Source organism: Copadichromis virginalis, linkage group LG1, assembly GCF_057382275.1.
Source record: "Copadichromis virginalis isolate Kocher_CV1m ecotype Utaka linkage group LG1, C_Virginalis_male_GT1.1, whole genome shotgun sequence".
NCBI lineage: Eukaryota > Metazoa > Chordata > Actinopteri > Cichliformes > Cichlidae > Copadichromis > Copadichromis virginalis.
This window is the reverse complement of record NC_140618.1, coordinates 31,868,954-31,894,693: the sequence shown is the minus strand read 5'-3', so window position 1 is coordinate 31,894,693 and position 25,740 is coordinate 31,868,954. Positions and strand designations below refer to the sequence as shown.

The 25,740-nt window shown below is 39.3% G+C and overlaps 1 protein-coding gene across 1 annotated transcript; it reads right to left on the bottom strand.

Annotated features, from left to right (window-relative positions):
* Positions 1-2,229: 2,229 nt before the first annotated feature.
* On the bottom strand, positions 2,230-25,501 carry LOC146719061 (CD151 antigen-like). The gene is made up of 8 exons (XM_085459804.1): positions 25,295-25,501; positions 21,448-21,532; positions 17,762-17,953; positions 9,215-9,289; positions 5,827-5,931; positions 3,984-4,139; positions 3,674-3,760; positions 2,230-3,541 (listed from the first exon to the last, which is right to left on the bottom strand). The coding sequence occupies exons 2-8, from the start codon at positions 21,529-21,531 to the stop codon at positions 3,482-3,484; spliced, it is 759 nt and encodes a 252-aa protein (XP_085315930.1). The 5' UTR covers position 21,532; positions 25,295-25,501; the 3' UTR covers positions 2,230-3,481.
* Between the last annotated feature and the right edge of the window lie 239 nt (positions 25,502-25,740).

Sequence of the window (25,740 nt, the reverse complement as noted above, 5' to 3'; positions counted from 1 at the left end):
ACTGCAATGTCTATCTAGCTGCTTACCATTTAAGATCACATTTCTTCTTCTTTTTTAAAAGAGTTTTCAGTGACAAATCATCTCAAATTGTCCACAAAATCATTCAGAACACCAGCAAAGAATTGGTCATATTTTGGAAATTCTCTTTTCTTTCCCATTTTCTTTAATATCACCACTCTGAGGATCACCCTGATGTACCAGATGGAAACCTGCAGTTTATATCGCTACAGTTTGCATTCATTTCCCTGTAGGCAGCTGTAGACTGAAGCATGTTACTCACCTAACCTTGCGATTGCTGTGAAACCAAATCCAAAAGAACAAGTTATTAACCTCAGCAGTCCGAAGTTGAAAATATACAAACCATTGCCAAAATTAGACACAGGTTTCTGTACCCTTGGACTCCTTTGCCCTTGGGTGACCCTGGGAACAAATGGTTGCATATTCCTTCTTCTGTCACCAGCTGCAGACAAACTGCAGCACAGCTCCCTGCTGCCGGTTTTACCCTGTAGACTCAGGAATCGCATCACCTCCTAGGACAAAGGTGGAAGGTGAAGGGTGCACAAGCTTCTGCCACTGGACTGAAAATAGCACTCTCTGGTGGACGGGCCAAACTGGCCAAGGTGCAGCAGGTGACATGTGCATCAAATTGACAACTGCTTAGAGAGTACCGGAGGAGATATTTTGGAAATGTCATGCACTACCATTGTTAGCATACCCCTTGTGTTAGGCTGTATGAAGGCTGTCTCAGTGAGCAGGCGCAACAGGCAGGGAGGCCCGCACGGGGGGGTGGGGGGTGGGGAGGAGGGAATTTATTATGGTTCTCATCAGCAGGACTCAATTGCTGGAGGCGCAATGGTTGTTCAGAGGGTTGTCATAATTTCTGTCATCTATTTAAAGTCAAACTCAGGTGGAGACCAAAGTCTCAAGAGCACAGGACAACTTGCATTCTGCAGATGTCTGCTCTTTGGAAAAGTGCCCTGTTAAAAATCGCCATGTGCTCAACTACTTTCACTCCATTGGAAACATTAAATGCCAAATCCCCCCTATGAAGGTGTGGGGGGGGTAAAAAAAACAAAAAAAAAAAAAAAACACGAACCCCTCCCATTTTGCCGAGGATGACTCAGCTTTCGTGAGGTGTACTGTTTAGAGCACCTTAAAGGGGTGGTGTGACAATACACACTGATTTGTGTCGTTTCATTTCGCCATGTGTGCCTGCTACACACAGGGGGAAATGTTTTTACACTGCCAGCTTCACTAACTGAGAAATGGCTTAATTTGCATTGTTAGCAGTCCCAGTGGAAACCAATTAGTAGCTGTGAGCTGACCGGTTGCCATTTGATTTCCTTTCTGCTTGTTACACAGAAGCATATTTTGGAAATAATTAATATTATGTAGAAACAGAACTGTGAGTAGGCACAGCTCACTGTCCAAGTGACATTTGTCACCATGTGCATGTTTGAAAGGCCTAATTTGCCCTTTTTGCCCCCCCCCCCCCCCCGAACACTTCGGGAAACTAATAAAGCTTATAATGTCATTCTGTAATAGGAATGACTGGGAAAGTTCGGGTGGTTGTAGTGTCGGTGGGTGGGTGTGGGATGTGTGTATGTGTGTGTGTGTGTGTGTGTGTGTGTGGGGGGGGTGATCCTCAATAGCCTCTAGGTGTTTTACACACAGACACACTCACACACCAGCTGTTTTCATCAGTGTGATGTTGTGGTGCTGAAAGCCAGGTGAGTGCTGCCTCCCTGTGTTTGCATGCACTAACTGCTGCCACTCACCCAAATGACAAATGTCCCGCTGTTAATCTTAACATTACTAGGGTTTAAACTACCCTGCCTCGTGCCCAACAGCACGATGGCTCTCATTACAAGGCCATCTAACTGTCATCATGGTATAGGTAATACATTGTAAAAGCAGCTGTCTGGAATATGGCTCACATCCCAAATCTTCATCATCACAGTACTACAGTACAGACAATTGACTTCTGGTTAATACACTAATGCACCTGTAAGCTGGTGCCAATTTGGTAAGGGCCACTGGTCACAGGCACATGGTTTGTCTTTATACAATAATGTGAGGGCCTTTTTTTGGCAGTTTCTGTGATGACATGACTTGAGTGAACCTTTATTGTGAAGGGCATCACTCAGTATTTGTGCAATACTGCTGTTTAAAATACACCATTAACAATGCTAATGTTCTCCTATGAGAGCAAACACAGCAGAAGCAAAGCACATTTTTAATCAATGTTTATTTAAACTAAAATACATCCTGGATTACCAGGAGGACAGAAATACAGCAGATTAGCCTGGTTTTAGCTTTGAGGCACAAAGGAAAGATCATTACTAACAGTGAGAGAATATCATTTTCTACAGTGTGTATTAAATACAATAATATAGTCGCAGTTTATAGCAGAGTAAAAAAAAAAAATCTTCATTTACAAAAACAGAGACATCAGTATGTATAGGAATAAGGCTGGAGGAGACAGAGTAGGTCCAGTGTTACAGTTGATGACTTTGGCATCAGTGTATAAAAACAAAAGGCAATAAAATCAAAAACAAGACGCACTTTCGTTTGAACAATATCAGTGGGACTGCTCATAATCACAAACTCCCTTCAATGAGATCAGTGTTTACACCTAAACTAGTCAAACCGTGTTTAAAGGCTGGTGTTAGGACATCAAATGGCACAGTTATGGTGCTGAGCAAGGCACTAACCTGTTCACCTTCATTCTGGCAGAAAATGTGTTCTTAGGAGACTTAAAACATGATCAGACACGTCTCAGTAAGGAGACAGATTAGGTAATAAAGGCAAAAGTATTAACAGCTCATAAGAAAGTACATATGTAAAAGAAAATAGATGATATATATATTTGTTCCCATGTTTAAAGGTCATTACAGAAGAAGATCTAAAACACAGGACTGTCTTGTTAATGTGGAAACTAAACACTACTGCAGTTGAAGAGGGCCCCAGAGGTGAGCTTGTTAAGCTATGCTGATGGAGAAAAGAAGCTGCTGTGACCAGGATTAACATTTTCCTGCAAAGTGCCAGTTTTACTCCACTGATCTTTACACCACTCTCGGGTGTAGCACCTGGTCTACACATATAAAAGTACATTGAGGGAATCCGAGTGGAAGAAAACTACAATGTTTGAGTCCCAGGGAGGCTGTCTCACACAAATTTACACAATCAGTTAAAATTCTCATCAGTTTCTCTCTGAGGCTTTTTCTCACAGTGCTGTGATCTTGAAGATGGAGCTGAGAGTGCAATTTGAGAGCCTAATTACTTCAAGAAACCTTGTAGTGGGTTTTTTTTCTACCCTTTGTTTACCAAAATGAGATGCTCAGATGTGCAATTTGATCCCTTGCCAAACAAATCCTCCCCTATGCGGAGGACAAAGAAAAGAACCTATGGGCTATTTGAGTATGGCATGCGGTGATGAAGTTACCTCCTTCACTCACACATTTTTCTTCTTTTGCTTCTCTTAGTACGGCTCTGCCTTTAGATTTCGATATAGGCAGCATGTAAACACCATCCCGATGATCTGGGGATTAAAACAGATGAAAATAAAAACGTAATTTAGAAAAGCTGTATTCTCCATAGGTGTACATACATTTATTGAGTCTCTGTGTGTAAGCACAATGCTAAAGGAATTTTCTTTATTTTTTTTGCTCACCTGTACACAAGCGATCCCAACACCGACGGCTCCAATGATCTTCAGGTGGTCCAAGATGAAATTCTCCAGTTTAGTGATGCAACCACCCTAAATGAAAAACAAAGATTGTCTTCATGTTGCATCAGTTGATGTGGGAGTGTTGCTGGAGTCTCACTGCAAACAATGTTATGTATACAGTTTGGATGTGATGGCTGTTCTTTTTTCTGCTACGCTCACGCCACACCGCCTCTATGCTGACATCTCGAGACATGAGAGAAATACAGATGAAGCCCTCCCCACCCCCACCCCCCGACACCGTTCACGCACTCACCTCCACCTTGTAGATGTTGGATGGGTGGTCTCTTATACCGCACATGTTGGTGATGGTCTTACAGCAGCTGTCAGGCACCTTCCTGCCTTTTGCACCAGAGCGAATATAGACGCTCTCAGCCCAGTCAGCTGAACTGTTGCTCCCACAGCACTTGAACTGATGGAGGAGATGGAGGAAAAACACTTCACTGACAGCAGGAAAGTATAAAAGACTCAGACAAACATCCATGAAAGAACTGGTTTACACTGATAACAAATAATTAAGTGTTGCACTTCACTTGAGCAAAACTCTGCATACGTGTTCTCTTGGTTCAAAGCATTATTACGAGCATTATAAGATGATTGATTCCCCCAGTAAGGCAAACATTAGGCATCAGCAGGCAGTTTGCTTGGCTTCACGTTAAAACTGGAAATTACATTTATGTAAAACCTTAATGTGCCATTTTTATTTTTATTTTTTTTAGCGTTTAAATAAAGGGGTTTTTTATACTGCAAGTCAGTAAGTGGATTTTGTTGACTTTCGATAGAGTCAGAATAACCATTTCCCACATTCCTGTCTTTAAAGTAAACTTAAGCTGGCCTAAATAGGCTGATGATACCTTGCAGTAATCAAATCAATCATGAATTCCTCTCTCTGTACACCAAATATTCTAGAGTCAAATATGTATAATTGCTAATTGGCCAAACTGGGTCAAGCAGCAGATCAATCAGTAGCAGCAAATCTACAACTGGCTGAGCAAGGTATCAAACTGTGCATGAACGAACACCCACAAACCTCAATGACGTGAAGCAACACTGTAAAGAAGAGCGGACCAGAATTCTTCTACAACGATGTGAGAGACTGACAAGGTCACGCAGCAAATGGTTACTTTACGTTATTGTTGCTAAAGGTGGTTCTCCAAGCTACCGAGTCGTGGGATGTACTTGGTTGTGAAAACGTTCTTTTTCACATGAAGATCAAATAGTTTTGATATCAAAATCGAATTCACAATCAAATCTGATGGCAAAACTTGAAAAGCTGCACTCAAAAAGGCCCGCTGTAAAGTAAAATACAGTTGTGATTGAAATGTGAATTGTTTTGCAAATCCAAATGTTGTTTCCATATTCAACGGAGGTGCAGCTCCTGCTCAAGATTTACAACTCAGTTTGAGCCAATTGTTTTATTTTTAAAGTAAACTTTAAGATTCACATTTTCCTCATATTTACTTTGAGGGAAATGTATGTATGCATGTATACTGTAGTTCTGTTCTCATACTGATGCTATTTGAATATATGATAAAAATGACTCCATTAAAAGAACATTTACAAATTCCTTTAATAGTGCAAATTCATGTTTTTTTGGAAATTATGCAAAATGAAGTTTAGAAGAATGACTACATGTTGATGTGTGAAAGACAAGATTTTATACTCAAAAAACTAAGCAATGAGTATAAAAACTAACAGAAGTCTTAACAGCACCTCAGATTTACACATTCCTTAACGCACTGTCAGCTCGTTTGGCTAGAAGAGAAGGTAAATTACAGCAGAGAGTGCAGACCAGTCCATCATGCTTAGATGAAGTCGTGGACTGAATTGGATTTACTTTGACTCGCTCCCATCTCCAAAATCTCTAATCTGATGAGATGATAGGGTAGCATGAGGGCTGTCCAATCAACAAACCACATGTGAGTCCATGTGACTTTGGCTTGGAAGTCCAGGTTCATTTGCAATATGAAAAAGTGGATGCACGCAACAACCTAAATTCCATCCACGCTGGCCAATGTAGAAATCCAAATGTGCAAAGAAATCTCACAAAGCTGCACAACATTTGTGTCTGGACTCCTTCATCCATTGCAGACACTTACCTCCTGCTGCAGCTTGTCTACAGCCTTGGTGATGTGCTCGGAGTTTGTTTGATTATACTCGTCAGTCATGGTCTTCTTTAGGTTCTGCTTCAGCTCATCATTCAACTGTTCAGAAACACGCACACAGGTGTACATGTAGTATCAGCCAACAAAAATGGGAAGGCAGCACGACAGAGCATGACCTAAAGTGATGAATTTGTCGCTTCGACTACTGATTCTCCAGCACATCATAGCACACGGGATTTAAAATACACATCACGGAAGTACTTCTAACAACAGAGAGGCATATGAAGACGAAGCTAGTGTAAAAGCAGAGGAAGTCTGTTTTTTGGGTTTTATTTAATTTATTTTTTTGTTCTCTAGACCAGTGGCAGAAAACGCAGGAGTGGAAGGTCTGGGGGGCTCAGTTTCTATGGCAACAAGCCAGCTGGGAAACCACTGTAAATCAAAGCATGAAGGAGATATCAAGGGAATGAATGATGAAGAGAGGAAGGGAGGGCAGAGAAAGATGAGAGACGCGAGGTGAAAACAAAGAAGAGGAAAGAAGAGGAGGTGTTCAGGTTTTCATTTTACCTGTTGACAGTTTCAGAAACACTGCAGCGGTGAATGAAAACAGTCATTCACATTTTAAAGGGACTCCGTAAGTATGAGAGAGCCAGTATGGGAGTCTGCTGTTTTATTGAATACATATTCATTTAAAAGCAAGAACAGCATCATGGGTCTTTGATATACTTGAATTATGCTTTTTCTTTTGTTAGCTTGTTTTCTGTTAATGATAATAATAGGCCATACAAGGCTGGACCACCAGTTGCAATTTGCTGCTGAAGGTTGCTGGCAATCCCTGGGAAACTGTCAGCGTCAGTGACCCCCTGACAACCACTGCTTGCTATTTCTGGCTATAAGCTGTTCCAGGAGGTTGCTAGCTGTCACTAGTAAGTATACGGTGCTGCACTGTATAAACCTACATGTGTTGCTAGTAGGTCGCTGTGGTTGCGAATCATTTGTATGACACATACAGACTTGTCTGCAAACAGTAGCAAACTATTCGCCAAGTCGTAGAGAAACTCTGAAAAGTGTGACGCACACTGTAAACAAAGACTGTTTACCTTCAACATAAAAGTTGCGTCTTGTGGTGAGGCACAACGTTTTCTGTTTTGCATTGCACTTTTTCAAGTTTTACTACAGTTTAGAGCAGCGGTCCCCAACCTTTTTTGCCCGACAATATTTTCACGGACCGGCCTTTAAGGTGTTGCGGATAAATACAACAAAATAAAACTAGTACCGGTACCGAAAAAAATAAGATTTATTCATAACACACGTGAAAAGACCCAGGAAAACAGAGTTAACGATAAAAAGGATAACAAAATAACGCTGAAAACTGATAAAAACCCTGAAAACCATACATTTCACACCTGAGCCTCAACTGTCGCGGCCCGATACCAAACAACTCTCGGACCGGTACCGGTCCGAGGCCCGGGGGTTGGGGACCGCTGGTTTAGAGAGTAAAATGGTGAGTGTTTGTAGACAAGTCAGCTTCATTCATCAAACTATGGGCAAGCTCAGTACTTTGCTAGTGCCCAACCCTGTCACTCTTATATTACAAAGCACAACTTTAGATCAGAAACCAGCATGAATACAGCCTGTTAAAAACAGTCTATGAATAAGGTGTGTATTTTAATACATGGCATCTGTTTGAAGTCTATTAACCCTTTTTTCTTTAAGATCAGACCAGCAGTGAGCTCATTTTACAATTTACTAGATATTTGCTAGAGACAAAATATAAAATGATTTTGGAAAGAACACAAAACGAGCTTTACAGGGATATCATGTTGTGTCATGGTACTTCTGTCTGAACACAGACAGAATAACCACCTCTGCATAGGTTTGACCATGTTCACTAAATCTCAGCCATTTGGGGACAGAGAGAAATTTCAAATGGCTCCTGAAAAATGAGAATTATTTTTGTAATAATAGTGAAAGTTAAATGGTGAAGGTTTGCAGACAAGTAATTCATGCAAACTATGAGCAACCTACGGAAGCAGCTCGCAAACAAAGCAATCACAAAGAGGTTTATGATCATGTCTGATTACAAAAACAAAATAAAGTCTGAGCAAATCCCTTGTGCAGAATCTGTAGCTAAAAATGGGTGCGTTTGTGAATTACAAGCATGTTACATGAGTTGTTCATCTTGGTATCGTTCTCACAACTTATTAGCAGAGAGAGTGAAAAGATTAATAACAGGGGAAGAGGCTTTAGAGACTTTAACACAACTTAATGCTTGTGAGAATATTTTGAGGCAAGTAAAGTAGACAGAGCTTTAGGAAGCGGCACACAGCCATGGACCTCAGTGGCTGCTCATGAACTGTGCATTAATGAAAGAGGCAGTTAAAGTGAAAACAGTGTACCTCTAGACTGAGAAAAGTCCTGTTCCTGAGCTACAAGCCACTTATAAGACTAAGCGGGGTGGGAGCGATGTTGGTAGAGAGCAATGTCATGTTAATATTCCTAAAGGAAAAATGCTTGTCATTTGCTCTTGTTTGCAGTGCAGTCAGTATAACTCTACAGTGGTACAGCAGAAATGTGCCGAGGGAGGCTGTCAGTTTTAGTTTAGCTTATACATTAACTACACACGAGAAAATAATCACTTGAAAACCAAACCGTGTGCATTTAGTACACAGTCTGTGGTGTTTCTACTTTTTTCAGTCATTAACCTGCCAGTAAGGTTCTTCATTCTTTAGTGGAGTGAAATGAAATAAGTTTGAAAATTCTGTGTATTTGAGTTCAAAATCAAAGCAAATGCTTTGAAATGATTCTGACACAGTGCATTCAGGCTTATTATGTGTCCTGCTGCAGGCATTTTTCATTCCATTTGGACTCAATGTACCACAAGTAATATGGGCAGTCAGATATTTGTATTTTTAATGGGCCGTCTTATACGGCCTTTCTGGAATCTCGTTTCTCACGCTGGTTTTTGTCGTGGTTAAAATTACAGCAGAGCACATGCCATGTGGGAAATGAAACAGTTGTCTGTGTATTATTACAATGCTTTTGACTACGTGCTTGGATTAGGAGACACAACACATTTGTCAAGCATGCTCTATTGAATTTTTGCACAATGCAATATATGCTACACACCTTAACATCATTTTTTAATATCAGATGATGATTTACTGTAATACAGCAGACTGGAGTCGACGCGAGATGGTAACACAGATTTACTAAAGATGCTATAATAAGTTACAAAATGCTAACCTGAGTTGAAATTACATTTTTTGTCATCTAAAATAAATATCCACTCTTGCAATATCTGCCACCTGCTCCTCCTTCAATTTCACACATACATACATTACAAGAAAGGTGTTTTTTTTAATGATACAATGGGAATTACCTGCTGATAGTAGATATAAGCAAGGACACCGGCCAGGATCTCCAACAGGAAGATACACAGCAGCAGAATGAAGTACTGGAAACACAGAGAAGAAGGAATTACAGTTAGTGGATGGTGATAAAGCGACACGACCAGTTGGTTACAAATGTGATGTGGCAGCTTGCGGGGCTGCCTTTGACACCACTTTGACATGATTCTCTTAAGCCAGCTTGAACTATGTTTCCTTTCCAAGGCCTTGTGTCATCCTTCCTTGAGCAAGAATAATGTAATCAAACCCACTCATGCAGCAAAGTCATCCACACAGCACTGTTAGAGAGGTAGAACCAAACAGAAACAATGCAATGGCAAAGGGTTGGCTAACTTATATTAAGCTGTCTATCAGAAATACAAAAACTAGACAATGCAGAAAGTTGCACAGTCACACACCTTTGGAGGAGAAATGTTCCTGCGAGTATAAAAGTGGTGGAATGATGTGGGTAATTGTTTCAGTGAAGCAAAAGCTGTCTGTCTATCTATAATGACCAAAGAAAGAATTCTATGCAACAACCTCCCTTAGAGTATTTGATTACGCTCACGCATCATTACGCAGCATTAAATTGTCATTTTAAAAAAAGTTACACATTTAAATGACATTATTTCAAAACTGTTATGATGCTGTCTGTCAAAACAAGAATGTCTAATGTAGTAATGTACAGCTGATATAAATATTGTAAGTAGAACTCTAGAACTCTAAGGGTAGTAAATGGCAGAGCTTTACACAGACAAAAATTTCACACATTCGGGAAATTCACAAGACTGAGTGTTTATGGCATTCATGCATGTAGATATAACCCAATCCAAGGACGGTATTATATCATACAGGTGGACTTAAGAGCCTTGTAACAGTGTAAAGTAGATAAATGACTCTGCCAGAACATAAAACAGATGACAAAATTACAATAATACCGTTCTCTGCTTAATCATCCACTCTTGTTCTGCTCTTTTGCTCTGAGTAAGATTCCAGGATGAAACTGCAAAACTTTTGAGTCACTGCAGAGTGGCACATGTCACAGAGTTTATCATTTGCATCTGATTCGTGACCAAGCCCATTGGAAAATTAGGGGGAGCGTCTGCCTTTCAAGCCAAGTGAAAAGTTGAACTTCTCCTCTTCAGAATTAAAGACAAGAAGAGATTATTATCTGACCCAAACCTTGGCCTAAATTCCTCTGGACTGCTGCTTCCACAGGGGAGAAAATCAGCCCGGTAAAAAGGACTTGGGCCTTTGATTTGATAGCTGCTGCTGATTAGATCTCCGAGCAGCTCTGAGCCTGAATGCTGAGCAGACTTCAAGATGCATTTGATGCAGTGTTGAGGGTTTGAAGAGAAAGACAACACATGAAAATACAGATATAGTTTCGTTTTTTTAATCCATGCACACCTGGCATGATGTTGTTTTTACATCATTTTCCTCCCATGATTGGATTAATCTGGATTTGATACTTACCACGTGTAAAGTGATCTCATACGCGTGTATGAGGACATCTGTGGGATGACTTATAAAGGAGACACTGCAGGATTAGATACGCTTTTATCGCATTTTCAATGATATTTCACATCTAATTTCTCCTTCTTTAATTTCCGGAGACTATTGAGTTAGATAATATATTTTAGGTGTAAAATGTTCTGCTGCAAAAAGGAAAAAAAAAAGTCAAAACAATGATGAAAACTTGCTTAAAATGTCTCTGATGTCATCTGAAACTCTTATTAGGCAACAGGATTATTAGATTTTTCTCACTTATATTATACCCCAAATATAAATCTGTGGTTTTAGTAATAACATTCCATAGAAAAAAAACACCTTCCTCCAATTTATGATTATATATGTAAATATTTTAATATTTTATATATGTATATATTTTAAACATCAATCACAACATCACCTGCAGCCTACAGTATATACAGTTGCAGTTGAACATACATAGAATTAAGGCCACTTCCCTGATACTGTGACATAACTGTGTCGTGTGGCTCTGCCTGTTCTCACTCCTTTGCACACAATCGCACGCACAGCTTTTCCAGACTGATCCCACACGGACAGTGACGTACACAGGGCGTGACAGAGAACTTGTTGTTGGCTATAGAGACAAATTACTGACTGCATCGACTTTGCGGGCCTCCTCGAGATCTCAGGCACAGTCTCTCTCATTTTACATCTGCGCTTCCAGTCTTCTCCCGGGTGACTTAAGGGTACAGGGTAATTACTGCCAAAATGACTCTCAGCAGGTTCATATGAATAAAATGCTTTCTAAAGCACTGTGTTGGCCTCAGACTCCACTGCATCCTTTCCATGTAGGCTTTCTGACTGAACTACAGTTTTCTTTTTTCTCTCACACAGCTAACATATCAGAGTCAAATCACTCGCACATTGCTGTGGTTATTAGAAAATATTTGAACAGATTTCTTTGGCTTTTAGTGTCCTACTTTGACAGCATGTGTTTTACTCCAGAGTGTATGTAACATTTTCTCTCCTTCATCTGAATGTACCTCCGCCACAGTGAACAATATAGTGCTGCAAAGAAGAAACCCATATTTGCATGCACATCAATGTTTAACTGTGTCTCCATTTCAGGTTTTATTGGAAGCGTAGTGCTGCCTTTACAATTACTAAGCCTGGAGCAACAAAGTCATGCTGAAGGTGACTTTTAATCGTACCGATCACAGTTGGATGAGTGTTGGCCTTTCAAGGTACTGAACCAGCCACCTTTTGTAATTTAGTTGCTAGCGGGGCGTGTAATCGCCTTACTCATTAAATGCACTGTGCTTGCTGGTGAATGCAAAGGTTCAGCTGCATTTCTTAAAAATGTTGATTATTTAAAAAATATAAAATCCTCAAACTGGAGAAACTTGAATCAGAAGTCCACAACTTTCTGATAGTGGTTATTAGTTATTTAGTTTTTTGTTTATCTATTTATCCATTACCTGTAGTTTAAGTTTTTTTATTGAATTCTCTCAACAGGTAATGTGCAAAAGTCTTGAAGCAGCCCTCTTGAGCCACTTTTTCAAAAGTCTTTAAAGTAATCTTGAGCAATAGCTCTTCTGGCTTTCTAAAGGTCTTTCAAAAACCTTTGCACATGTTGTTTGTCAAGCCACTTAACACTGACCTATGATTCAATCAAGTATAAAAAGGCACCCAAGTCAAAAGATGAACCACTGTTGTGCCTACACTCAATAAATATAAGAATAATTTAGCAAAGAGCGATTTTGAAATTCTATCTTTATGCACTTTGTTTTTAAAAGACTTGGTACAATATGAAACACATATTGGTTATTAGGTAGTGATGACATGATATTTTAGGCTCTTGTTTTTTCCATGTGGACTGAAAAATTATCTTACCTGTCCAGCTCATAAAAGGTAAGTTGGAAAAAATGCATGCAGGCAATATCGCCAGCAAATGTAGCTGAATGATATTAAAAATATATAAATAAATAAGATGATCAGTCAAATTTATTATAGAAGAGGGAGACGTCAGCTGCACTTTTATGGACGATTTGAAATTCATAAATAAAAGATTCTGGATGAAGATGTCCTAATGAGTTAAAAATGCAAATGCCTCCAAGATGTAGCGACAAGATGCCATGAATTTGCTTCTTTTGATGTGCAACATAAAGTCAGGATGGTGTACACACACACACACAAACACACACACACAAAACTCCCATTATGTTCTCCATGTTTGCTCTCTCTTGCCAAGTTCATTCCTTCGCTGTGATTCATGGCCGTAATCCTAACTCTTCAAAATGCACCATGCATCAAAAAACAAGCACACAAACACAAACAGAGAGGCTATTCAAAGATGTCAAACTAAGCACCAACTCTACGATTTAGACCACAAACCGAGACCAAGCTTTACACAAAGAATTATGTATGTCATTATTTCTGCCACATTTAGATGTATTTACAGGAGTAGGAATGGCTTTAACACTAACACCAAATTTTTCTTCTAGTTTCTTGAAACCTATGAGAGATCTCAGAATCAGCTGTGTGGCTTGTCAAATGTTGACAGTGATCTTTAACCAGGTTGCAAAAACCCACCAGTTAACAGAACAGGCAGGCTGCAAGTTTAATTGAACTATAAAGTAGCCATCATTAACCTCTGCTTCTGCATGCAAAACTGTCTGCCTGTTGACTGAGATAAATATAATTCAAATGAAAGAAAGAAAAAAAAACAAATATAGGCAGATAAGAAAAAAATGATTTGAAGTAAAACCGATGATGAGAGACGGTGCGACTCAAAGTGGAATGACTGCTCCAGTTTTTCATTTGTGCTGGTATCTTTCATATCAAACACATCAATACCTTGATTATTAATAACAAATTGTAAGCAGTTTTTGTGGTCTTTCAGTTGATACACTAATGCCCTATATTGTAAATGCATTAAGAAGTCAAGGCAAACACAGAAAAGGGAGAGAAGGGCAGAGACCAAGGAACACTCGAGCTTGTAACATGTGCAGTCAAACTGCATGAAGTCAGTTTCTCCACAGGTGGATCCGGCCTCTGTTTGGACTGCTTTCCATTTGGCTCTGTCATTTGGAAAGCAAAAGTTTCTCTCTGCTTTCCCCGAGTCATTCCTTTGTTCTTTTGCTTTTCTCCAACAACACAATGAAGTTGTGTGTTTGCAGACAGATCCCAACCGACTCTTCCCACGGGACAGTTGTTCTCCTTTGTCCTTCTGACTTCTCATACTTTGCACAGAGCATACATCGCAAACATCTTTACTTACTGTCTGACAGGACCTTCGCTTTAATTAAAAGGCAACTGCAGTGACTTTGTTTAAGTCATACAGCTGCAGAATGTCCTGATGACGCCAAGGCTGGATCAGCTTTTTCTGCTGTTAGAACTTGTGACCTTTACGGTACAGGACTGTGCTGCCAATCACCGCCGCTCTTGTGTACTCTCAGCAGGTACCAGGCACTCACCGCACACAAAATATAACAACAACAATTAATCCGCCTCCACCCCCCCCCCCCACCCCCACCCCCCGCCCTTATGCTCACCCTCTTTAACAATCTCGATAGCATCTCTCCTTGTCGACAAGTTCATTCTTTCACCGTGATTTATCGCCCTAATCTCAACTCTTCGAGTTGCACCAAGCATTTCAACCCCCCCTCCCACACACAGAAAAACGATAAGAGGTGGTGCACGCATCTCGTTATGAATCAAATAAAATGGAGAAAGTGGGTACTTCTTCATGTATTTTACACAAATCTATTAGGCTATTTAATTACATTTTGAAACATCGAAAGCCCAGCTTCCCATCACTCGTTGCTCTGAGAACTACAGCCAACACCCACATTTGAGTGTATTGTTCTTCAAAATTCAATAAGGACAAAAGCAACAGACAGCTCCAAATCAATTATACTCAACAAAAAACTTTCCTAATCATCAAGATACCAATCTTGATGAGGTAACTAATCTTGTTTTTCCATTTAACTAGATCGTAATTCCACTTGCATGTGACTGAATATTTTTCGGTTGGCTGTTTCCAGATAGGAAATTAAAGGGAGTCTTTTTCAGTAACTTTAGCCATTACAAACAGTGCTGCTCATCACTAGCACACTAATAAAATGCAAGAATAAGATAATGTATGAGCACCCTACTGGCATATGAGGCTATGCAGACAACAATACCTTTCCTGCTTCCTGTGAGGGAAGAATCAATGTCATCAATAACACATAACTTTGTTTGAAATGCTATTCTTGTACTACAGAAAATACTTACAGTAAGTGGACTTATGCCAATGAAGCAAAGCTGTTCTGGCAAAGCTTGTAACACAAACATTTAAGCTCTGCCCACAGTGGTGCGCTTGCATAAGTTTACCATGTGGAAATGTTTGGATGAGCACAGTGAGCGTTTGTGCAAGAGTGGGTTTCTATGCGTTTCTATTTTGAGCTGGTTTTAGTGCCATGCAGGTGTCTCTATTGGCAGAACCCTGTGCTGAGTCTGTGTACGACGTGTGCCAAATCAAATATGGGCACACGCTCCCATCAAGTGTTTGTTTGGTCTGAAGTGAATGCAACTGAGGCTGACACCTCAACCTCGACTGCTCTCATCATGTCTGTGTGTATGTCTGTCTGCATAGTACTGTGTACAAGTCTTGAACTACCCCTTTACATTGTATTGTCGCATTGCGCAAATATACATGGAATAAGGCAAACAGACATGTCTTATGGCCACATTTTTTTAGAAACACCGTGATCTTCAAGAATAATTCTCCAGGCTTTTTTAAGGGCATTAAAAGTGCAAAGACGCTGGCTTCCTTTTGTTCGATTCTCTATCAAGATGATTAACGATGAGGAATCGAGAACCGGTTCTTGTAGAAAACCAGTTCCAGGTAGTCCAATTCCTGGGAATTGTTAGACTGCCTGCTTATTGATACCAGTTATCGGTTCTTGCACTTCCACTACAATCTGTTGATTTCAGTTTGCATGTCAGAGGAGGAAAACACCAACACAGTCTAGAGCATGAATATGGCCATTTACTTTTATTGCACAAATGAATGAGATAAATAGTAAAGTGGAAAACTGCATCCAGGACAGAAACAGCCACATTATGCTACTAACACAACCTCGTTTCTTTACAAGCATTTACCAAGACAAAATGCTAACGCTAAGCTAGCCAAGAACCCAAAATGAAAGCTGAGTGAATGCCGAGCCCAGCAGTCAGACCCTTAACTCCAACAGGTAACAAACTGATGACCCATCAGCAGAGGTAACGCGTTACTGTAATCAGATTACTTTTTTCAAGTAACGAGTAAAGTAAGGGATTACTATTGCAAAATCGGTAATTAGATTACCGTTACTTTCCCGTAGGAACGCTGCGTTACTAAAACCGTGATTTTTTTGCGAGAACATCTCATGACAGTGACGTAAGCAAGTGCGACGTTGATGACAACAGCTGTGTGCAGATCAACAGTGGATAATATATCGAGTGCGGGAGAGAGTATGAGCATGCGGCGTTTAAAGCGTGGAAGTACTGACCTTACTTTGAGTTTGATTCCATAAAAAGTGACAAAAACATTAGTGTCCATCGTGCGTGGGAAGAAAACTTCTTTTTACACCGAAGAAAAACCCCTAAACTTCCGAGCAAGCACCGAGTGCGCTACGACGTAATGGGAAACTCACAGAGAAACTCGCGGATTCTTCCACTGACCGCGGCACACCTGCACCAAAGCAAACCTCCGCCTACCCTATTCCTGCTTTACAGGTGAAAATAGAGCAAAAGGACCGCTAGTCTTTGATGTTATTTATTTTCTGCTGTGTTTTACTTGCATCTATTTGAAAGACTGAGTGTAAACACAAAACATATTTTATTTTATGTGCTGGAATGTGCAGAAAATAGGTTTAAATATTAAACAAATTTCTTCCAGTCAGAGAATGTTGCATATAATTAAATTTTTGCTTGATGCATAAAGTTAAAAGATTAAAACTAATAAAACAAGTTTTAAAAAAGGGACTTTTCCATTTGATTACATTTTGTATGATGGATTATGCAGAAAAAGTAGAATTGGGCTGAAAGATCTATCACTTTATCACCTCTTCAGGTTGTAAATCGTGTTTTTAAAAAGTAACTAAGTAACTAAGTAATTAATTACTTTTGAAAATAAGTAATCAGTAAAGTAACGGGATTACTTTTTTTGGGGAAGTAATCAGTAATTAGTTACTGATTACTTTTTTCAAATAACTTGACCAACACTGCCCATCAGGCTGCAGCCTCACTTTCTACCTGTTCATGTACCTTGTTTCTACTAAGAGAAAGATCTTAGAGATGTGTGTCCTCATTAAGGATTTAGTAACATGAAAGTAAAGTAACGACTAGTATAACAAATGACTTTTTCCTGGGAGTAATTAAGGAACATTACTGCATTACTTTTAAGAAAAGTGTCCAGTGTAATATGTGTAATAATGACTTTTTTGACTCATGACTCCTAATCACAACAAAGAGGGGAAATACCTCAACAAACACGCAGAAAACATTTGCACCACAGCATGCAACTAATCTGTATGAATGCAAATTCTTTACTCCTGCTTAGTATTGATGGTGGCTTTCCAAATGGAGGTGGTTACATTGTAGCACATACTGTACATACTAAGTCATAGTACATGCATACATATTTACACAGTCTGGTTCTTGAACTGATATCTATGCTTCGAAATGCCTTTTGTTCTTAGTTAACTGAATGTCCTTCCTGTTCTGTACACCAAGGCAGTTTTAGAACAATATTTGCTGTAATGTAATAAACTGACCAGTCATTAAGCAACAGAACAACAAGTTACTGTTTATGATGTTATTTTTTTATTGTTTATGAGCTAATACTGTAAAGTGCAGTTGGCTAAGAAAGTTTAACTCTCTAATTACAGATGGTAGTAGGAGGAATATACAAAATGACTTACAGCCTCTGTCATCCTCTCAGTTTTTGTTTAAGCGGCACAGTTTAGCTGTTACTGTTCTACTCTGTGATATTTTCACACTCGTATGTTTTGTCTCTCTACCTTGACGTGATCTCTTACCGCTCTCAGTAGCCTTTTCTGCTCCTTGAAGGTGGCACAGCAGCCCAGCACGCCTGTTACCATGACGATGACTCCAGCCAGGACCAATATGTAGGCGGAGGCAGCGTAGGTCTTGGAGGAGAGAAGGCTGATGTAGTCGCTCTTCAGGACCAAGGTCCAAACACCCACCGCCATTACAACGCCCCCTGCCAACTGGGAGAAGAGCACATGATGAGTTCAGTTTCTGCCAGCGGCCAGCCTGGGAAACGAGAACCACGACTGTGGTGCAGAACACTGAACAACACTGAAGCTGAGAGTGATAAAAAGGTTTCAATTATTAATCTCCCAAGTCGGCTTCAGAGTGACAAAGTAGGAGCCTAAAATTAATATCTGTCAAAAATACGACCCACCGCTGCCACACAGGATCCAGACCTGAATCAGTTTCTGTTGCGAGATAACTGAAGGTTGGGGTTGTGGTGCTGTGGTGACATGTTTAAAGAGAATACAAACTCAGCCCCAGCGACAGATCAATCGTTTCTCGACAGAAAGAATTTGAAACTAAATCACGCACTTTAACTGTTTAATGATTTTCATTTAAGGAACCGCTGCTTCTTTGTTATTTATAGTTCTTTTTGGACGGTGACCAAACAAGCAAAGTAATGAAGTTCTTGGCTAGGCTCAGGCTCGAAGAATTGTGAATGACATTTGTTTGCTGTTATTAACATTTTACGCATTAAATGTCAAAAATAATTGCCTAATTTATTCAAATAAAACTATCATTAGCTGTGGCACTTCTTTAACAATTTTCAATTTCAAACATTTTTAAAGCAACCATATGGTTTACTGCCTGATTAATTAAAGAGAATTAGTCATTAAACCCAGCACGAAACTACCGCCATTGTCTCACATCTCGGCATTACCCGAGCTAACAGTTAAAGAGAATATGAGGAGAATTAAATCAATACAATATTAGCAAGACGAGTCAGCAGATGGTGCAGCAGTGCAACAGAAATCTGTCTTCATGCCAAAGCAGTCAATCTAACTGCCTGCCTAATTTAGATTTAATTTAAAAGAGAGGATGATGGCCACAGAAACTAGACACTGACTCAGACAGAACCACACCCAGAAACAGTGGCAGTAAAACACCAAACAAAGGTGTAGCACAACAGCCTTCACTCTTCACTCGTAATCTATTTATACTGTTTACTTTTAGTGGCAATCAACCAGTAGATTATATTGATTCGGAGTGAACCATCGTTTTTAGGGTTGGGCAGTTTGGCCTAAACCATGCCATCAAAATTCCCCGCACAGCACATCAAGTCCACTGGACCCCTTTGCTTTAGGGTTCAGGTTTTTCTTTAGTTTATTACCTCTCTGTATTCAAAAGCTGTATAAAAGACATGCAAGCTTTAGTGACCCCCAGTGGCAGCAAGCGGTAATAGGGGAAGAATCTGACAGTCGAGAAGGTCTGAACAAATAGGAAGCTTCCTCTGTCTATCTTTAACAAAGTTTAAGTTATCACTGATCCCCAAATGTTACATTTCTTTTTAATATTTCCTCCAAGGAGTAGTTTGTTTAAAGGGCAACGTACTGCACTGTAATGTAGTGTCTGTTTGTTTGTATTTAAAATATTGTAGATATGAAGCAGATGTTTGATGATATTTAAAAGGTCATATACAACACAAAATGATACAAATAGCAAATCCTTTTATGCATGAAATGTAAAATTTTTGCTCATTTTTAATCAGGGAGTGTCCTGAAAATACTGTATCAATGTCACAACTGTAAAAACTAAAACCCCAAAGATGTAATGGTCCAAAAGAACCCAAACTGATCTTGCAGTATTTTTACTTTATGAAAAACCTGCAATGTCTGAGTAAATCTTAATCTTATTTAAAAATATTTACCTATTTTGTTCTTCACTCAATTTGAGTTCAATCTGCGTGTTCAGTTCTCTTCAAATTTGATCAAACCACGCACTTCAATAAAAACCCAGACACTGTGACCATATGTTACTCCTGGGGTAAATGGACGGCTGCCATTTAGCGAAATGCTTTATAGTGTGGCAAAGTGTTCATTTTGGTGTCTGAACTTCAGTCAAGATATTTCTGGCTGCAATGACTGTTGCTATATACCTTTTTCCAAACTGATTTAATAACCACCAGAGACCATGTAAATAACTGCAAGGCAAATTTCAAACGATTTGGTTTAGTGTGAAATATTCACACGGCTGTAACTCTGGCACTGAAGATGCTCTATTTGTCTGCCAATTTGAGAAAGATCTGATTCTTTGGCAGACAGATGATTATCACATATGGGCAGAGCTGCAAGTGTGACTTCACACCAAGAATGAGTGGGGTTCAGACAGTAAGGGTGCCACACTGATGTTTGACTCTTATTTTACACACGCATTCAGATGATGAGTTCAGAACAACACATTCTTGACATTGGAAAGTCTGAGGGAAATAAGGCTTTGAACGCATCGCCTTTGTCCTCTGTAAAAATATGCAGCTTGCCTTTGACTACATGAACTGGAATAGCAGCAGGCATTTATCTACTGCCCGAATAAAGAAGGCTTTGTTAATGTCCTCAGAGAGGGTTTTCGAGCCAATTTCTCCTATTTATATCATATTACCAAAAAGAGCTGGTTAATATGAAGGTATACTGTGTGTATGCATATTAGTGTGAAAGGAGAGAGACTCTTACACCTTTAGTTTGTTAAAGCTTGTGTGAAAACTTGTGGCTTTCAATTATTTTCCCCTCACCTGATTTGTGGGGGAATGTTGTTATAATTAATAAAATTAGCAGCTAAGCCAACAGGTAAAACATATACAATTCCATTGGATTTCTTTAAAAAAAGAAAAAGAAAAAAATACCCCTGTATTGGTGTTGTTCTTACATCATCTCACCAGCCAGAATCCACCAGAAGGGTGTAGAAGTCACACATGCTTAAGAGGCAGTACCAGCAGTGGGAGATAATATATTTAAAGCAAAGAAGATGGTCGTGACCAACGATGGTATAAAGTACATTCTAGGCCCCTTGTATGCCAGAAATTATTAAGCTAGGTGCCTGATATCTATTTACACGCAAATGTGTTAGTAATGTCTCTTTAAATGGTTCCCTGTGACTGTATTTGTGGTTGCTTAAAACAAAATATCGCCCTCTGCTGGTACTGCAGCTTACTGCAACTTGAACATCCTGTCCATTTCACGCTTACGAGAGGCAAAGCGTGACATCCACACAGTGGACCAGCATCTATTACACGCTTTGCTGTGACATTGCGTTGCATCGTAATGATGTCAGCACTGCAACTGACCAATGACACTGCCTAAGCATTCAGTTAGCATTAGCAAGAAGTTAGCTAATGCTATTAACGAACTATCACTAGCAAACTAACATTAATAACCTAAATTTGGCTAACAGCAAAACTGACTTGATAATATATTTTTATATTGCATAAATTAATAAAGAAAACACTTGAAATACTTACCAAAAGAAGTAAGTATTTCACGATAACGTGACTGGTCAGTTGCAATATTGATCCTGGACCAACATTATTATAATGATGCAGGAACAACACCACCACAGTGATATCAGATATAACAAAAAAAATCTGTCCAAAGCATTTGTGCATCTGTGCTCAATGCAAACATTTCAACAGTTAATTCCTCGGCACAGGCTCGAGGTCGCTTAAATGAAAACTTACCCAAAAGAGAAAGTTGAAAGCAAACAGCAGGTATTTCAGGCAGATGGTCCCACATGTTTCCTTTTTCTCCTCTAAGACCCCCATGCTACAAGAGACAGCAGATTTTCAGTCAGTTATAATGATTTCATAACGGAACAGCATTTTCAGTTCTGTTTATACAGTCAGTACACAAGCACTCACTACAATCTCCAGCTTTCACACATACAACTAATAACTATAAATGTGATTATAGTACAAATAAAAACGTATTTTACTACCATTAAACAAAGCCGTTATCTTACACCTTTAAAAAAACAGAGCAAATTTATTGTCTAAGCCACCGGTTGGTAACCTTTACAATCAAAAGACATTTTTGTGTAATTTTTAACCAAAAGAAATCAATGTGGAGTCACAAAACATATTTGAGCCTAACAATAAATCTTTTAACATGTGACTACTCTGCAGTCACTGCTCAAAAAAAGGGAAGAACAATGAAAAGAAAAAAAAGTTAAAGACCAACGAGAGATGAAGCATACCAGTAAGCTAACAGCTCGGGTGGTGAACAAATAGATGTGCTTACTGTTGTTTTCCATGGCAACCTTTCAATTTTTTGTTTTTGGAATCCAAAAGTAAGCAGATAAAGTGCCAGGTGATAGACTATATCTATGACAAGCATTGTAGTTAACAAAATATTAAAACCTCTTTTTAATTTGATTATAAGTCACACAGTTTTACAACTGCAGAATGTAAAGAATTGCTAAAGAAAGTATAGAGACATAAAAATGTTAACATTCATGTTCATTTCTAAAGTTATATTAATATAGTTTTTACCAGAACCACAGGAAGCCACTGAAAATGGGCAAAAGGGTCACAGGTTTGAGACATTATGTGAACCCTTCACACACTGAAAACACAAAGTTACTACTTTGATTAAAGTCAGAATATCAATTTAAACTCTGGCTGCCATATAAATTGATATTCTGACTCACTGTGTCGTCATGTATGACAATCAAAATCTAAGAGGCTAAGACCAGAGGAACTTCCCATCACTGATTACATTTTAAACTGTGCTGGGACTGGAACACACTCTTTGGCTTGATGGTTAGACACTTTACCAGATTTCTTATGTTAAAGTAACAAAACACAAACATACCAAAGTTAATCATATGGTTTCACAGGGTTTTGTGCTAGGGCTGATACATTTCAGATTCTCAAGGTTGCCTTCCAGCACTCTGAAATGCCTCCAGTGTAACCAAAATGCTGCTGTACTGATGGGAAGTAGCCAGTGAGATCAGATTTCTCCAAATTTTATTTTCTCTTTCTTAATGATCAAGCTTCGTCATGTCTTAAAGACCTCGTATCCCAACAGAGCACTTTGCTCTCTGAGTGCAGGCTTACTTTTGGGACCTAGACATTCCAAAAGTAGAATGAGAGGAAATCTCCTGATAGCCAAAAGTGTTGATTGCTTAAAAAGTGAAGCAGGGTCTTGACCTTACTATCTTAAGTGCCCTGAGATGACTTATGTTGTCATTTGGTGCAATATAAATAAAACAGAAAAGGAGTGAAATATTTTAACAGGCTTTTAACAAATGAGTTGTTACAAAGCTAATGTAGTATGTGGGGGAGTGAGCACCAGATCAGCAGTGTAGGCAGAATCAGCAAGCTGAGTTATTACATGTATATGCAGAGAGATCCATGACTAAGCAGTGAGTAGGAGCTGAGCAGTAGCCAACGGCTGCAAATTATAACCACCCGCTTCTTAGTTCTTTAGTGCCTGATACCAGGATCCAACACTTGTTTAATATTATATGAATGTTTTAAACAGAGTGGATTTCATAAATCTTATTACTAATACTACAAATGAAAATCAACCTGCATTAGTGCTTAATGGCTACATTTTTTCTTTATATTTGATCCCATCTATATTTAAACACAGGCACTGTATTAAAATCTGAGAGCAGTCTCATTACAACTCCACTTCACAAAGTTTGAAGTTAAGTTTTATATATCCCATTGTCTAAAACAACATACTGCTTCCCTGTAAATCTTTGTTTCCCACATCTCCCATCCACTTTTTTTTTCACGCTACAAACTTGCAAGTCAGGCCCAGGCTTGCACTCCTCTTCTTTCCCATCTGCTTTCCCACCCCCACATACTGCAGACTACCGTCAATTTAGACATGGGCTGTGCATGAATGAGTGAGTATGTCTGGTCTCCGTTGGTTGGCCATCTGTTATGGTGGTCTCTCTCTTGGTGTGCTCCTGTTAACTAAATTTAAACAAGACATAACTGACAACTCCTCCTTTTGCTTTTCGGGGTTGGATATTAGTCTGCTGAGCCAAGAGGAGCAGTCATCTGTTTAAGTGTCTCAAAGCTTTCTTTTTAGAATGGAAAAAAGCACTACAGGAGAAACAGCACTTCTGTTAAGTGGGTTTACTTTCAAAGGGCACAATTCCACAGCTATGTGTCATGCCATCTTTGGTTTGTTTCAGGATGAGGTGTCTTTACTCATCAGGAAATTAAACAAGACTACCTCTTGGTAAATAAAGCCAACATGCACCACCTGTCTGACACACTCATGTCCATGAGCTAACAGCAGTCTTGTCTGCTGTGTGAGATTACAGTGGTGAATCACTTGGAACGGGTGCAGAAAGGATTTTTTATCATCCACATAAGTGTACAGATTTTTTTTAAAGTGCTACATATGTTGCAGGTTAGTGAAGGTTGATCAAGCATTTTGTTTGTACTTGATTTAAAGCACCAACCACCAGTTTTAAACATACATTTGATCACTGTATTTGACAGCTTTACATATGATGAGAAATGTTCTGAGAAAGGAAACTGTAAGATTTGTGAGGCCTGTCCCTCTAAGATCTCCCATATGTAACCTTCATTTGCTTTTGTTGCTGTAAACCACTCTAGTGTCACTTTCTAGTGTCATACCTATAAAATGTTGCTACTTCTAATTTATCTTTACATGCAAAAACTACATTTTAGAAATTTCCATCCAAAATGCTACAGCCTCATCCAGCATTTCCATAAAAGCATATAATGTACACAGCAACCTGTTTGTGGACATTTTAAGACCTACGTGCAACCTACTTGTGACTGATGAAAACAGAGGCCCACTGTTTTTGGGAAGCTAAACATGTTTCAAAATTTACTTTTTACTCTTTTTAAGGGGAACCCTGCTCCGTTTTGGATGACATTCACATACAAAGCACTGTACGTTCGGCTTACCACAGTAGTTTAACAATACATGTGTGCAAACTGGGATCGATAAGCATAAATCCTTCATTAATGAGCTGTTATAGCTGTGCGATAGTGTCATGTTGCGTTGAGATCGGCGCAGCTTCAAACAGAAAACCTAAAGCTTCGCGATAATACCAAGATTAGCCCATTAAAGCATATTAGCCACGTTAGGTAGCATTGACCACAAGGAAAAGTCCCCCTAGCTAACCATATCTATTAAATAAAACAAATGAAATAAAAGCAATATTGTATGTTTTTTTCTGTGGTTTTTAACTTACGTTACACATCTCTTTTGCTGCTGTAGTGTAAGCTAACGCTACACTTATAAAACTGTCCTTTGCGGCTGTAAATGTTAAAACAGCCATTCTCCCACTGACGCTACGTCCAGATGAACAGAATCAAGTTTGGGGTTTTACACAGCCATGTTTTCCCCTCAAAACGACCTACTTTTTTACGCTATATCATCTTAAAGAGTGCATGTAAGCCAAGCTTCCATCAGAAGCAATTAAACCTTTCGCTTAGTTCACAAAATATTCCAATACCACCTCAACGGGCCACTGCGGCACCGCAGCATACGCTAACCTTTGTACGCAGACTACTTCCTGTTTCTACTTACCTGCCGTTCTTCTAGCTGCTATCGACGAAACAAATGTGTGGGTATTCCTAAAGGACGCCTTTTCCAAGGATAAAGACGTTTTTCAGATGGAAGTGAAGCTAGAGGGCAGGGAATCAAAACGCTGAGCTCACGCAGTCAGTAAGGCTGAAGCTGCTGAGTGCTGACTCCACCCCGGGCCACCTTGCACGTTTACTGAGTTTTTCACGTCCCGGGGCGATGCTTTGTGTAGTAAGAGCAGACAGTCACAGGGAGGAAAGAGGGAAGCCGAGAAAGACGGGATCTAGGATCTAAGTGCATTTGTAAGGCTTGTTAAAAATGCGGGACTAAACATTTGAGTCGCAGAAATATACTCTTGTATAAAGAGTATAAAGAAAGTTGAAGAATAATTACATAAGACTTAGCCTAGTTATTTTTCAAATATAATGATAAAACGTGAAACAAATCTA